This window comes from Lontra canadensis, unplaced genomic scaffold (genome assembly GCF_010015895.1).
Source record: "Lontra canadensis isolate GAN:19392208 unplaced genomic scaffold, GSC_riverotter_1.0 scaffold125, whole genome shotgun sequence".
In the NCBI taxonomy this organism is placed as follows: domain Eukaryota; kingdom Metazoa; phylum Chordata; class Mammalia; order Carnivora; family Mustelidae; genus Lontra; species Lontra canadensis.
In genome coordinates this window covers 1845826-1860049 of record NW_022631119.1, presented here as the reverse complement: position 1 = coordinate 1860049, position 14224 = coordinate 1845826, and the positions used below count along the sequence as shown (strand labels likewise).

At 57.3% G+C, this 14224-nt stretch overlaps 2 protein-coding genes across 4 annotated transcripts; both read right to left on the bottom strand.

Annotated features, from left to right (window-relative positions):
* Positions 1-904: 904 nt before the first annotated feature.
* On the bottom strand, positions 905-2805 carry HAMP (hepcidin antimicrobial peptide). The gene is made up of 3 exons (XM_032842027.1): positions 2295-2805; positions 1227-1286; positions 905-1119 (listed from the first exon to the last, which is right to left on the bottom strand). Exons 1-3 carry the CDS (start codon positions 2379-2381, stop codon positions 1018-1020), a joined length of 249 nt encoding a protein of 82 aa, XP_032697918.1. The 5' UTR covers positions 2382-2805; the 3' UTR covers positions 905-1017.
* A 1716-nt stretch (positions 2806-4521) lies between these two features.
* Positions 4522-14218, bottom strand: USF2 (upstream transcription factor 2, c-fos interacting). 3 transcript variants are annotated; one of them, XM_032841775.1, is made up of 10 exons: positions 14139-14218; positions 13821-13867; positions 13597-13715; positions 13261-13461; positions 12694-12844; positions 12481-12568; positions 12148-12206; positions 5572-5666; positions 5277-5405; positions 4522-5168 (listed from the first exon to the last, which is right to left on the bottom strand). In XM_032841775.1, the coding sequence occupies exons 1-10, from the start codon at positions 14198-14200 to the stop codon at positions 5079-5081; spliced, it is 1041 nt and encodes a 346-aa protein (XP_032697666.1). In that variant the 5' UTR covers positions 14201-14218; the 3' UTR covers positions 4522-5078. The 3 variants fall into 3 exon arrangements, with proteins under 3 accessions (XP_032697666.1, XP_032697667.1, XP_032697668.1); XM_032841776.1 differs by having other exon boundaries at positions 13342-13461; XM_032841777.1 differs by lacking the exon at positions 13261-13461.
* Positions 14219-14224: the final 6 nt, after the last annotated feature.

The following is a 14224-nucleotide window of genomic DNA, read 5'->3' as shown; positions in this document are numbered from 1 at the left end:
GCCTCCCCATTGATATTCCACACTGGGCCCAAATAGCCAAGGCCATTTATCGCCTTGCTAATGCTGACGTTTTCTTAGGCGCTAAGAAGACAGTGAAATGCATTGTCTCTGTTTCTATCAAAAGTGGGGAAATGGGATACATTGATAGGGACATGGTTTCAAGAAGAACAGGAGGGAACTTAACCCCTTGGGGAGGTGAGCAGTCTTCTCCCGCGTGTCTCGCAGGATGGTATGTCCTTACTGAGCGGATGCCCCTTACCGTGGTCCTCTGAAACCCAGCCAGCACCCCTCATTCGGTCACTATGCCTGCCCGGAAAGCCAGTAGTTCTCAGACTTTTTGGTGTCAGGACCCCTTTCTACTCTGCAAAAATATCGAGGACTCCCCCAGAAATTTTGTTTATGTGGGTTCTATTTCTAGCTGCTCCACGTCTTAGAAACTCTTAGAAATGGAGACCAGGATATTGGGAAAGCACAGGGCACACGGGCACATAGCCTGTTCCTGTCAGAGTGATGAGGTGGATCCCACGTCACAGAGCCTGTTGACCTGCGACAGGAGTGAGAAAGGCACATGACATTCTAGTGGTTTCCACCTGGTGGAGCCCTGCTGGGGGTTCCCTGGACCTTACTTTGAGAACCCTTGTGAGGACACTGAATTTGCCACCCTTGTTTCAAGAAGGCTTTAGGGAGAGGACACCTGGTTTAACTTCTAGCCACTGCTGTTGCGACATCGGTTTTAAGTCTTCTGAAGAGGGGAAGGAAGGGAAGCGCAGGAAACAGATCTCCTTCGCCAAACCTCAGTGCCGACCCCAGTACCCACCAACCCCGCACACCTGGACCAGACAGGGGCCAGAAGAAGCCTCTGGCATAGGCCTCAGGCAGGAAGAAAAGACAACAGACACTCTAGTGTGGAAAACAACAGACAGAACCATTTTATTCCAAGTCTGGTCACAGAGTGTTGGAGGGCAAGGCAGATAAATACGAGGGTCGGGCAGGATAGGGGGGCAGGCCGGGGAGGCTCTATGTCTTGCAGCAAAACCCACACTTTGATCGCTTACAGCAGTTGCAGCAGAACAGGCAGATGGGGAAGTGGGTGTCTCGTCTCAGCCTCAGGAGTGTGGGCTATGGGGAAGAAGGGAGAGTGAGCGGACCTGGGGCCCAGGCAAGGGTTGGGGAGGCCTGGAAGGGGCACTGGGGAGGCCTGGAAGGGGCGCTGCAGGTGCTCTTACCGTCAAGCCAGGCTCGGCTTCGGCTGTGTCCTGGGCTTGCAGGGCTGTAAGCTGTCTTGTCTGTGGGAGCAGAAGGGGTGGTGAGGATGGCCAGGGCCCAGCGGAACTCTCAGACTTATCCCTACACACCAGCTCCTCCCCGAGGGTCAGTGTCCTGGGGCTCTGTGGGTATCCTAGGAGCTGACCCGCCGTCCGGCCTTTTTTCCCCCTTGCTCACACAGCTCTTCCCATAGACGCCCCAGATCTGTCTCCTCTCTCCACAGTTACTCTCCTTGGGAACGTCGCCCTTCCTGGCTTGCTGCCACCCCCACCTGGAACAAGGCTTCCTGGGTCTTGCCCCATACATGTGTTCCCCGTGCCTTATCAGTCGGCTTAAAAGCCTGGGGGGCTCCCCTTGCACGTGGAGCAAAGTCAGTATTTCTAGTCGTCCACAAGACTCGGCACGTCCCCTCCTCCAACTCCTCTCCAAGTACAGTCCCCTTCACTCATGACACCTTCTGATCCTTGGGGATGTTCACCACACTTGCCCTCTCCCAGGCCTTTGCTTGCCGTCCCTTTCTCTTTTCCTCCCAGTCCTAGGTCAAATTTCTTTTTCTCACCAAATACTCCCGCTTCGCCGCCAGCCCTTCATCCCGTCTGAAGTCCTCCCCTGACCCCTCCTGGTCCCTCTAGTATCATCATCATTTTCCATTATCCATGGAGAGCATTTACCAAGACACAATGATCTCATTTATGTTTTGATGGTTCAGGGACTAATTCCCTGACTGGGATGTAAGCTCCGCAAGAGGAAAACTCTACCTTGTTCGCGGGGCACTCCCCACTGTCCAGAATTGGACTTAGCAAGGAGGCACGCCGCCCACTGTGGAATTCATCTGGGGTCTCCAGTCCCTGATACTCAGGACCTCCGCTCTGTACTTTGGGCAGCTCCCCGTCCCCCCTTGCCCTGCCGTGAGCTCTGCCCCATGCTGAGGGGTCTCCAGCTGCCCTCAGCACTGCCCCCCCCCCCCCAAGGGCCTGGCTCTCCAATGGTCTTGGTCGCTGAGCTGGACCCAGGCCCTGCAGACTCACCTGGTGCGGAAGAACCGAGCCACTGGCCAGACTGGCCAGGAGGAGGAACAGGAGGCCGGCAGCCTGGATCTGCGGGCTCAGTACCATCGTGCCGTCTGTCTGGCTGTTCGGCTGTCCTGCTGTTAGGTTCAGGACCGGCTGTGGTGTCTGGTCCCCCGTTTCAGTGGCTTTTATGGGTGCTTCTGGAGGAGGCGGGGGTGGTAAGCCCCCCCCCCCCGCCCCTTTTGTCCTAACTCATTTCCAAGAAGGTGGTGGCGCCGACAAGACGGGAGATAAGCGGGAACAGAGTGACAGGGAACAGTGTTATGTCACCCTTAGCAGAGGTGTGTCTGGGGGTGGGGCAGACGGGCCACCTGGGAAACACTTTCCCTGACAGGGCATCACCCGGTTGACCTCAGAAAAAGAATTTCCCCCTTTGACCCAGAAGTTGAACGGGTCGATGAGCAGGAGTGAAGTGACCTCCTATTCCCCACCCTTTCTCGATGTCCTCATCCCCTGGGAGGCTGGCCGTCACTTACAGGCCACCCTGGGGGTGCCGAGTGTAATTCCTACTGCTTCAGGCTCCCCTCTCACAGGCGAAGATCCCAGCAGGAAACACTGGGCAGCCAGACGCACGAGTTTATGTCGGCACAAGCCCCCAGCGTGCGGGTGATTTTCGAGTATCAGAATTTCTTTGCAACTTGGGCCTAGAGGAGCCAGAAGTATTCGTTAGTTGCTAACATTGGACGCCGCCTCTTTTATGCCAGATATACTGACCCACGTCCGAAGCACCTGTCCTCCAAGCAGCTCCTGCCGGCCCTGTGCTGGGCTCTGCTCTGCATTCAGAGACCCCCGCTGCCTCCTTTGCCACTAATCCCCCGAGGCCTGGCTGCCCAGACCCTGCTCCCTCTTAGCACAGCACCCACCCGGTCATCTTCGCTTTCTAGGAGCTGCAGGAAGAGACTGGGGCCCTGCTCAAGCTCCCCCGGTCGGAGGCCAGGGCTAGGGTTAGAGCTAGGCTAGAGCTAGGGTTCCAGCCTGAGCTGCCTGACTCGGGGGCCTGTGTTCTCACCATTTGGCTCTCGTCTCCCCTCAAGCACAGGAGGGCACAGGGGAGCACGCTAGACTGGGCCCGCCCTGGCGCTGGGAATCCAGCAGTGGTGGGAGTATTTCAACCCTAGACATCGGCTGACTCTATAAACCTGGGCCTTTTTTCTTGAGAGCTGGTTCTCCAGCACGTCACCGATGGAGACGAGGCAGGTGGCCTGACCTGGCAACCTCACTCCCACAAACTCTGAGCCATCTCTGGGTGCATGTAGTCCAGGGAACCACAGCCCTGATTCCAAAGACAGGCCTCTGGCCCGCGGCCTCCCTGACTCACTTGGGGACCACCCAGGCAGGGTCAGCTCCAGCCTAAGGGCCTGTGGGCGATGCTGCCAAGGAACGAACACTCCCCTCAGCCCTGACCTGCTTGCCAAGGCCCACTCGAAACCACAGAAGTGGGGGGAGTGGGGTCTGGGAAGTGCAGGCCGCCCCCTGCACCAAACATCTTCGCTCTAACGGCCTCAGTCAGAGGGGTAAAGGGAGACAGGGCCCGTCACGGGGCAGACCAGTTGGGAGCATCTGGGATGAGGAGCAGGTGGAGAGGTGGGCCAGGTGAGCAGGAGGACCAGCCTCCATCCTGGGGGTTGCACGGGGCCGCGCTGCACACTCAGCCCCGGGGAGACGCAGCGGCGTCCCCCAGCAGCCCCAGGCAGCACAGCATCGCAGCTGAGGCCAGGTTTCATCACTAGCCGGGGCAGGGGTCACAGTGCAGGCGCCAGAGCCATGGGGTGAGGCGACAGGCTGCCGGGCCAAGCCCAGCTTCCTGGCCATCTGCCCTTCCTGGGGGTGGGGGGCTCAAGGCCAGGCTCCACCATTGGCTGGTACAGAGGGGAGGGCTTCAACCCTTAAGGGCAGGGTCAGAAGCCAGTGCTGTTTTTAGTAACAGATGACAGGAGAGACCCCAGCCTCTCCTCCGAAAACATGAGACATGTCCTTGACACTAGTGCCCCACGCCCCCACACCACATATGCGCACCTGGAGCCTCAAAGGAGATAGTCCTTAATTTCTCCACCCATCTGACCCACCGACAGACCGGGGTCCACAGCCACACACATGGAGGCCATGCTCCCAGAGTTGCCCTCGCAGAGCTCTGCCTGGACGGCGGGCTCCCTCCCCACACCCAAGATGGACAGAGACACAGACAGACAAGGCGGGGCCACATGGGGCCAGTTTATTGCAGTTAAATACCTCTCTCTCTCTCTATTTTTTTTTGTCCACTTTTCCATAAAGAAAATTAAAACACACACACACACTCAAAGGGGAGCAGGGATCCAGAAACAAGAGGTGGGGTGGGACATGGCCTCCCTGCGTAGGTCCAGGCCCCGGGGATGGCCCCCTAAAGACTCCCCTCCTTCCCTAAAGCACCCTGTCTCAGTACCTCTAGAGACCAAGGAGGCAGCGGGATATGGCAGGGTCTCTGTCCTCTTCCCTCGTGCCTCCAGGCAAGACCACTAGAAGTGCTGGGGCTTCATGGGGGCGGGAGAAGGGAGACAGACAGAAGGGGGAGGGAGGATATCGTTTCCCAAGTTGAGGAGAGCAGTGGGTGCTTATCCACAGAAATGCATTATTTCTCCCCGTTTTGTTAAAAATCTACTATAAAAAAACGCAGCTGGGGGAGGGGCGTCTGTCCCTCTCTGTGCTAAGGGCTGGGGAAGGGGCGGCAGGGGCCGGAGGGGCCCCCGCCGCGCAGTGGGGTGGGCGTCACTGCCGCGCGCTTTCGCCCACCATCTCCAGGTTGTGCTGCTGCAGCTGGGCACGGAGCACGGCGTTCTCATTCTTCAGCTCCTCGATCTGGTACACATAACATGACAGGGGGACCCGCCAGGGGACGAGGAGCCAGGGGCTGGCTCCCCGCACCTGGGCTGGCTCCGCCCCGGCCCCGCCCATCGCGCCCCTCACCTGCTGCCTTAGGAGCTCATTGTCCATCTGCAGCCGCTCCGCCTCCTTGAAGGTCTCCTGCATGCGCTGGTTGGTCTGGCGCAGCTCCCGGATGTAGTCGCAGGCCTTTGACAGGATCCCTCCTTTACTCTGGGGGGTGGGCAAGGGCGCCAGTGAGCGCCACCCGCCAGTTGGCCCCGGATGGTGCCTGCCCAAGCCCAGGGGCCAGGCCAGGCTGACGTTCTCGAAGGGGCAGGGCCCCGGCCCGGGCGGTATGGGGGTCCGGAGGACCAGGGTGGGAGCGGGGGGCACCTACCGCTCCCGTCTTGCTGTTGTCTGCGTTACAGTCTGGAATGATTTTGGAAAGTTGGACGATCCAGTTGTTGATCTTGTCCCTCCGCCTCCGCTCCACTGCAAGAGGTAAGAGGAGCGTCGGCGGCGGTGCTCCGGGAACCTTCCTGCATGCCAGGCGCTCTCCCACCAGCGCGGACGGGGACAGCCCAGCAGCGCCCAGTCGCAGGCACCTGCGCCCCACGTCCCGCTGCTTCTCGAGAGGAACAAGGTCTCGGCCTCAAGGGCCACGCACATACCTTTAGGGCAGAACAACAGCTGGGGACGGCAGGTTCATTTTGTTGACCAGCCTGGCATATTTTAAAAATCGGAGCCAACATTTAAATTAATGTTACGTGAAATTAAATTTCATGTAGTAATTGGCATCTTCTGAAAAATGGGAGTTGTGGCTTGTGTTCTTGGGAGGCGGGAACCAGCCAGCGCCCCTTTCCACAGGCCCCGGGCGCCCCCATCTGCTCCCCCCACAGCCACTGCCTTCCATTTTTCAGTGCTCAGGCCTTCCTTCAGGCTCCCCAAGGTTGTCTTTGCTTTATCTTTAAAATCACAGTCTGACCATGTCTCTCCCCTAGCTAAAATCCCTCTCCAGAGCCCGGGCAGTGAGTCCCAGGCTGCCCAGGCTGGCATTTGTGGCTCTCGGGGGCCTGGCCCCACCAGGCACTGAGTCCCCCAAGAGCAATGTGAATTCTACCTTGAAGGCCAGGGCTGACAGGCCAATGGAAGACGACTTCTGAAAAATCCAGACTTGTGATTTAATTGTCTAACACTCAGCAATCTTACCCAAACTCTGTCAGCTGACCTGAGTGGCAGGTACCCCATCCAGATGGGGCACATGCCTTCTCTCCGGCTTCTCATCGGGCTCATGTCACAGCCTTATGAGACAGCTGCTCGGGGTCTGCCCTCACTGGTGCCTCACACCAGGGTTCAGGGCCCACAGAAGCAAAGCTGGGCTAGAATCTTCCTCACCTTCCAAGTGCAATCCTAGGCGCTGGTGTGGACACACCCAAGAAGGCCCAGACACCTTCCCCAACCATCACACACCCTCCTCCTCCCTCCTGCCAAGACAGCTCACGGACAGATGCCGCCTATAGGTGGGATGTGCAAAGCGGGGCAAAGGAGTATCTTCTCGGGGCTGGGCAGTGCTGGTGGGGGTTGCCAGAAGGGGTCTGGGCGAGAGTGAAAAAGCAGGGTGGGCCAGAATCACACCCCTCACTCCTCATGGGCTCTGAGGCTGGTCCATGCCGTTGACCCCGCTGTTCTCACAAAACATGCCTGGCTGCTCATTGGCTAATCCCATGCTGGCTGCGGGCACTTGGCTCTGCCTGCCCATCTCAAGTCCCCTCCCAAGTCCAGGTACCCCCTGCTCCGGCTTGGATTAGGACACCCTCCTCCAGGGAGGGACTCTCCTCCTCCCTGGTCCCTCTTCCTCTCCAGGACTCCACTTCAGCCACCAGTCGCCCTGGGGTGAGTATGCAATGCCCAGGTCCCATCACCACTGGGAAGAGTTGCAGTTCCCCACGGAGGATGGCCACGTCCTACAGCCTGGAAACTCTGTGGCTAAATACCTCAGTGGAACTGAGAGTCTGCCCGGGCCTGGCGGCGCTGGCCACCCCATCCCTGAAGAGAGCAGTGCGCTCTATGTCCAGGGTTCAGCAGAGGAACGCAACAGCGGACGGCCTCTCGGCTTCCTGCTCTCCCCTCATGCGGTCTGGCATTCTCAAGCCCGGGTACCAGGCTTCCTACCTTGGAATCCTCCCTTCCAGCCAGCAGAGGGCAGGGGTGTGGGGGTGGGGGGCAGGCACATCTTCTCCAGTTTGCATTCACTTTAAACTTACTGCCTGCCTGGGGCGCCTGGGAGGCTTAGCATCTGACTCATGGTTTCGGCTCAGGTCACCATATCAAAGGGTTGTGGGATTGAGCCCCAGGTTGCGCTTGTACTCAGCAGGGAGTCTGCTTGAGATTCTCTCCCTCTGCACCCCCAAATAAATAAAATTAAAAAAAAAAAAAAACCCAAACCAAAAAACCTTTCTGCCTGCCCGACTGTGTGCAGGGGGGCACCCTGCAAGCCCGGAGTCTGCGGCGGACTCTGACTCCGCCCCACTGGTGCTCGCGGCACCCCATGCGATGCGCGTGAACAGGGGACACGGAAACCGCTGGCGTGTTAAGACTGAAGGTTGCACCACGTGCCTGGGGGCATGCCAGGGTGAGCCAATGCTTTCTGCATGGCGCTGGGGCGTGGTGGGCCTTCAGAGAAAGACTTGGAGAGGGAACATTTGGGTTGGTTCTGAAGGGAGGGGCATCAGGCAGACAGGCGTGGAACATGCAGAAATGTCTGGATATACTCTGAGGGGGGGCAGCTGGGGGTGGGAAAGGCCAGGCTGTGAAGGCCTCGAATGCCCTGCTCATGGGCCCAGGCCCTTTCACCAAGCAGGTAGTGCGGTGGGCAGGCCTGTGGCTAGGGAAGACCATCCTGGCACATTTGAAACAAGATGACCTGTCAAGACCAAGGCCACGTCTATTCCAGAGACAAGCTTCAGTTACACCCATAGGATACCGAAAACTAGCCAGAAATGAAATCTTCCAGGAGAGGGGAGAAACGGATAAACTCACAGACGCGCTTAGAGACGTAATGTTCCTCTCTCAGTAGCGGAGAGAACAAGCAGACAAAAAAGTCAGGATAGAAAACCTGACAAATGGGGCACCTGGGTGGCTCAGTGGGTTAAACCTCTGCCTTCAGCTCAGGTCATGATGCTGGGGTCCTGGGATCGAGCCCCACATCGGGCTTTCTGCTCAGCAGGGAGCCTGGTTCCCCCTCTCTCTCTGCCTGCCTCTCTGCCTACTTGTCATCTCTCTCTCTCCGTCAAATAAATAAAATCTTAAAAAAAAAAAAAAAAAAAAAGAAAGAAAGAAAAAAAACCTGACGAGTGTCAACCAACTTGAGCTGGCCGACCCCGAGGGAACACTCCACACTGTGGTAGAGACACACATTCTCTCCAAGCACACGTGGAAGCTTTCACAACACAGACCATATTCAGGGCCATAAAATGAGTCTCAACAAATCTCAAGGGACTGACATTATATACTAGGAGTGCATTTCCGATCAAAACAGAACTAAATTAAAAATCAGTGACGAGAAAATATTCCGAAAAGCCACAGACGTTCCGAAATTAAGCAATGTACTTCTAAATAACCCAGGGGTCAAAGAAGAAATCATTAGGAAAACTGGAAAGTATTTTAAACTGAATGATAATGAAAACCAATATATCCAAAGGGATTTGGCTGAAGCAGCACTGGAGTGAAATTTGCAACTAGAAAGGCTTGTGTTGGGAAAAAAGAAAGGTTTAAATCATCTTGAAAGGCTAGGGAAAAAAACTCCAAGCTAATTAAGCCCAAAGTAAGTAGATGGAACGAATTAGCAACATTGAGAGGAGAAACTAATGAAATAGAAAAAGCAATCCCACCCGGCATTTGAAAATCAGATTTCACATAAAGATCTGGACTTCTGGCTCCTCAGAGGTCCCCGGTGACAGTGGGCCCAAATTCTGACCCGGCTGCAATGGGCTGGCCCCACAGGCTCCAGTTCCCCACGGGGCTTGGAGATGGGCTCTGACGGTCTCAAGAAACAGTGACAAAGAGGGGGAATAGGAGAAAGAGAAGCCAATTTGAGGTCTACTTCAGCACAGAATCTTGGGATTTGTAGACGTGGGGGAAGGAGCCCAGGCAGAGTGGAGCGTGGCCCTGACTTTCGGTGCTGGCTTGGGTAATTCTAACAGGGGTGCCTTTTCCCTCTGGGAAAGGAAATGTTGCATGGAGCCTCTGGGGGTAGGGGTGGTGGGACGGACTTTGTTTTGGACAAGCTGAGTTATGAGGTGTCTCAAGGACCCCCAGATATGAAGATTTTGAAGGGGTCGTTCAAATTATGGCTCTGGAGTTCAGGAGAGAAGAATGGAATAGAAACAGCTTTGCACACAGCCAGGGGCCAGGGCGACGGGGAGCCCTGGGAGGACTCCCCTTGTTCGAATCACTCTTTTCTGGAGCAGTGATGAATGCCTACAACTGGGGACAGGTTTGGGGGACGCTGACCATCCCCGGGATGAAGCCCCATCCCAAAGGCTTCAACTCTCCTGAGGCCAACGGGAGACAGGCCAGACCTTTAGGGACACCAACAGTCAAAGCAGTTTCCAGCCTTGCCCAGTGGGAAGAATCACATGGATAACTTGTTCAAATCCAAGCTCCTGGGCCTTCCTGTGACTTACTCGTTCTGAACCTTGAGAGAACAGCCCTGGAGATCGTGACTATTAACAAGCTTCCTGGAGCTACCGGGAAGCTCTGCTCTAAGCAGGCCGGGAGGGAAAAGCAGAGTGCAGGAAAATGAGAGTGCACAGAGCGGCGAGGAACATTCCCGAAAGGAAAAGGCAGGGTCAGAGGCTTGGAGCACAGACAGGAAAGGAAGCCAGTGGATTTGGCAATGAGGTCGTCATGGGTGACCTCAGACGGACCTCTTTTGGTAGAGGAATGAGCCAGATGGCCCAGGGTCCAGGGAGGGTGGGCAGAGGATGGATCAAAGACATGTGCCAGGTTGGGAGACAAGAGAATGGGATGCAACAGGAGTGGAAGGACAAGGTTATGAGAAAGACTGCTGACTGCTTTTTGCAGGATGAGAAAGATTCAAGACTTTGCAGGCGAGAGGCAGAGTGTGCAGAGCAGGGTGGAGGGGGGCCCTGAGTCACAGGCCGCAGCCTTACCAGGTGGCCCACTGCGCGGCCACAGGCTTGCGTGTCTACAGCGGCAGAACTGGCCATGAGCAAGTTTTAGCCAAGGCCATTTCACACACAACTCAACAGGTGCAGGGACTGAGAAGCAGCCCGACGTCAGAGAGCCAGTAAGCAGCTGGGCTGGGACTGCGTGGGTAGCCTACTGGAGGCCCCTCAAACACACCGTGCCCCAAAACCAAGCTCAGACCCTCCCCACTTCTCTTCCAACCAACCTGACGCCACTGCGAAACCTTGATTCTCCAGCCTTGGAATCTTCTGCCCCAGGCACTCCCCTACTTCATGCCCTGTCCTGTCTCAGGCTGACAGCTACAGTCACCTCCTCTGATGTCCCAGCCTCTGATGTCCCGTCACCTCCGTACACAGACCCCTCTGCTGGCTTCCCCTCTGACTAGAATAAAAACCCTGCAGTAGGGATGCTGTTCTTACAAGGCCCAACGTGACCTGGCCAGCCCTCCCGCAGCGCCACCAACTTCCTCTTTCCTTCTCTGAATTCTGCTCTTCTTCAAACACACCTAGTCTGCTCTCGCTTGGGCCTGGGGGTCTGCACTTGCTCATCCCTCTGCCTGGGACTCTTCCTCAGGGACCTGGCTGGCCCATTCAGGCCTCTGCTCCAACGTCCCGTCTCAGAGAGGCCCACGGAGCGCCCTGCGCTATCACTCCCCAGCTTCTCGTGGGGCCTTATCTCCTCCTCGGGACCTGCGTGACCTCACATCACACCACAGCCTTGTGTAATCTGTCTCTCTCACCAGGAGGAACACTGTGAGAGCCAAGACCTCATTTGTTCTATCACCCCCAGGACCCGAGGGCCTAAAAGCCAGGCAGATATGAGGTGCAGATGCAGATATGGGGTGCAGAGGCCGAGCTCAGCAAGCTGGACACCTTCAGGACTCTCAAGGCCACACCCTGACATTTAACATTTGCCTTAGTCCTCCTCGGTCCCCCACCCCCAAGCACTTCACTACCTCTGTCTCGACCAAATCAGCACTCCCCGAAGCAGCCTCATCCCACTCTGCCTTCCCTCAGCCAGTGTTCTCCTCTGCCTGACAGGTTCCCCCAAAGGCCAACTCTCTGTGAAAGTCACCAGCCTCCTTGATACCGCAGACCAGGCTCCAGACCGGCCCAGGGTGCACGCCGCCCAGCCTCGATTCCAACTTCAGGGAACACTCCCGGAGGGATGACTGTCTAGGCGTAGTGCTCCCCTGGACATGCATGCTACCATGATGGGGAGGAGGGAACACAGCGGAGGATGAAGGGACAGTATTAAGAACCAAAATGACTTCAAGGTGGGATCTGGTGTTTAATGGAAGGACTTGATGCACCAGCCTTGGCCAGCCAGGGGCACAGCTTCTGGGAGCTGCAATCTCTGATGTGCTCCCCAGCAGACCAGAGTGGCTTCTAGAAGTTAGGTGGGCAGGGGAACAGGGGAAACTGACAAACAAGAGTATGACAGCTGCCACATGGGAAGGCAGTCCTAGGAAAACCAAAGCAAACCGACTTTTCAAGAGAGGCAGAAAATCCACAGGTAAACATGCAATCTGCCACTTAAAACGCTGACCATGAGTTCAAGGTCACTAGCCAGCATGAAAAAAAAAAACCCTCCAGTTCACACCTCCTGCCTATCTGTTCCTGACAACGAACTTCTACCTGTTTCTACATTTCCAGCATTCACCAAACACGTCTTAAGCACTCATGGCATGCTGGCGATCTATGACACAAAGGACCAGGCCTGGTGGTGCCTATGGGGCCCAGAAACTCCACCCGGACTGTACCTTCGTTGTGCTGGGCCCTCCTCCTTTCATCCCGTGGTGTTCTGGTTCCATCAATTTTCCTAGAAGAGGAAAAAGATAGGCACGGGTTCTTTCAGGTCCCATTTGTCTACCCATCTATTAAGGAGTCAGACTTAAAAATTATCCCTGCAAAGTAAACTCCAGTGTAAAAAGAGGAAAAATGCTAATTCCCTTACTTACACTCAAGAAGCAAAAACAAATTAGAAAATATACTGACTGATTATTGTGTGCACAACTGTCTGGCTCCCATTCCAGTAAACCTTCCCTTCCTTTGGCACCCTCACACCAGCCGCTCCTGGGGTCCCCTGCACGTACGGGGAGTAGGGGTGTGTCCGGGGTGCAATCGTCCTCTGCGTTCCTGTCTGAAGCACGTCTTGTGGTGTCATCATGACATAGAACTGGCCTGCAGGGAAAGTGGGGGTTAGTACGAAAATTGGAGGGGAGGGGCAGTTAGAAACAGCTGGGGAGGGGCTTCCCTCCCTGCTAGCCTGCTGCCTCCCCTGCCTTCCGCCCTGGCCCTTCCTTTACCTCCGGCCTGCAAGCTCTGGTCTGTGGTCTGTACGGACACAGCTGTGGTATCTCCCACACTGGATGCTGGGAAATAGGCAAACCGGGCCTCCCCACTGACAGCCTCAGCTGCCGGGCTGCCGCCATTGCTGAAGGGATTTTGGATTACGGCCTGGGGAGTAGGAGGACACAGAGGCCACCCTTAGCCATCTTTGTTCACCAACCCATCCCCTTCTTGCCATGTTGGACGTTCCCCACGCCCTCAGGACCATGGGAAACCCCTCTGTGTGTGCCACTCTGCCTTGTCTCCTAGCCCAGGAACTGAGCACAGGCCCAGCAATCATTTGACAGCATGATACACTCTCACATCTAGGAGACTTCCCTGTTACCATCATCACCATTTTAAGCAAAGAAAAAATGTATTTCAAAGCTCTTGACCCAAGTTTCACCTCGAAGAACTGGGATCTGACCCACCCCGCCGGGTGGTCTAAAGGTAGCATCAGTGTGCCACCTGCCCCACCCTCTGGGGATTCCCAAGAACAGCATCAGTGTCCCCTCTCCATCCCCCCAGGGCTTGTGGGCACCTACCAGTGGGAAGGGTGCTGCGGGACCTGGGGGCACAGAGGCAGCAGTGGGGCCAGGACGCTGGGATGCCCCATCCACACCCACCTGGGTCACAGCCTGCTGCCCCCCCGCAAAGGCAGCCGTAGACACGACGCTGACGGCGCCAGCCGTGTCTCCCTGGCCATCCAGCTGACCATCAGTCACCTGGACTACGCGGTACGTCACCTGCAGGGGGCGGCAGAGCAGCGAGATCGGCTCTGGGGTCCCGGCCGCGGCCAGGTCTGAGCCCCTCCCAGCTCGCCGGTCGGACCCTCGGCTCAACCCTCCACTTGCCCGCGGGCTCTGGGCCCGCAGCTTCACCTGTCCTCCATTATTCTCTGTGCGGAACTGGTACTGGATGTTGTGGTCGCCAAACGCCGCCTGCTGGACGCTGGCGATGGCCACCGCAGTCTGCTCCTCCGCCCCAGGGCCGTCCCCGCCTGCGGTCGAAGGGGGGAGCATGGTCAGTGGTCACGCGGCCAAGGCGCCCCCAGTCCCCTCCCCAGGCACAGGCCGCGGCCCCGGTGAGACCCGCGAGCACTCACCTTCCTGCAGCTCGACGCCCTCCTCTGCCTCGGGTCCCTTGTCGTGACTGCGGGGAGCACGGGAAGAAGAGGGGGTCAGGGCCGCTCCCGCCCCCGCCCCTTTGCCCAGGTGCACGGCCCCCGTCCCGTCCGGCCCTGTCTGGAGCTAGGACACCTCTAGGACCCGGGGCCGAGGTTATTAGCGCGGGTCCCCCCTCCCTCGCAGCCTCCATTTTGAGCTGGGCCCAGCGGCCGCTCGGGGATCATGGCGGCCCCTGCGCCAGGCCGAAGGGCCCGGGCCAGGGCGCGCGGGGGCACGGACCGGTCGGGCACTCTTACCTGGAGGCGGCAGCAGCGGTGGCCGAGGCAGCGGGATCCAGACCCGGGTCCAGCATGTCCATGGGGGGGGGTGGGGGCGGGGGGGG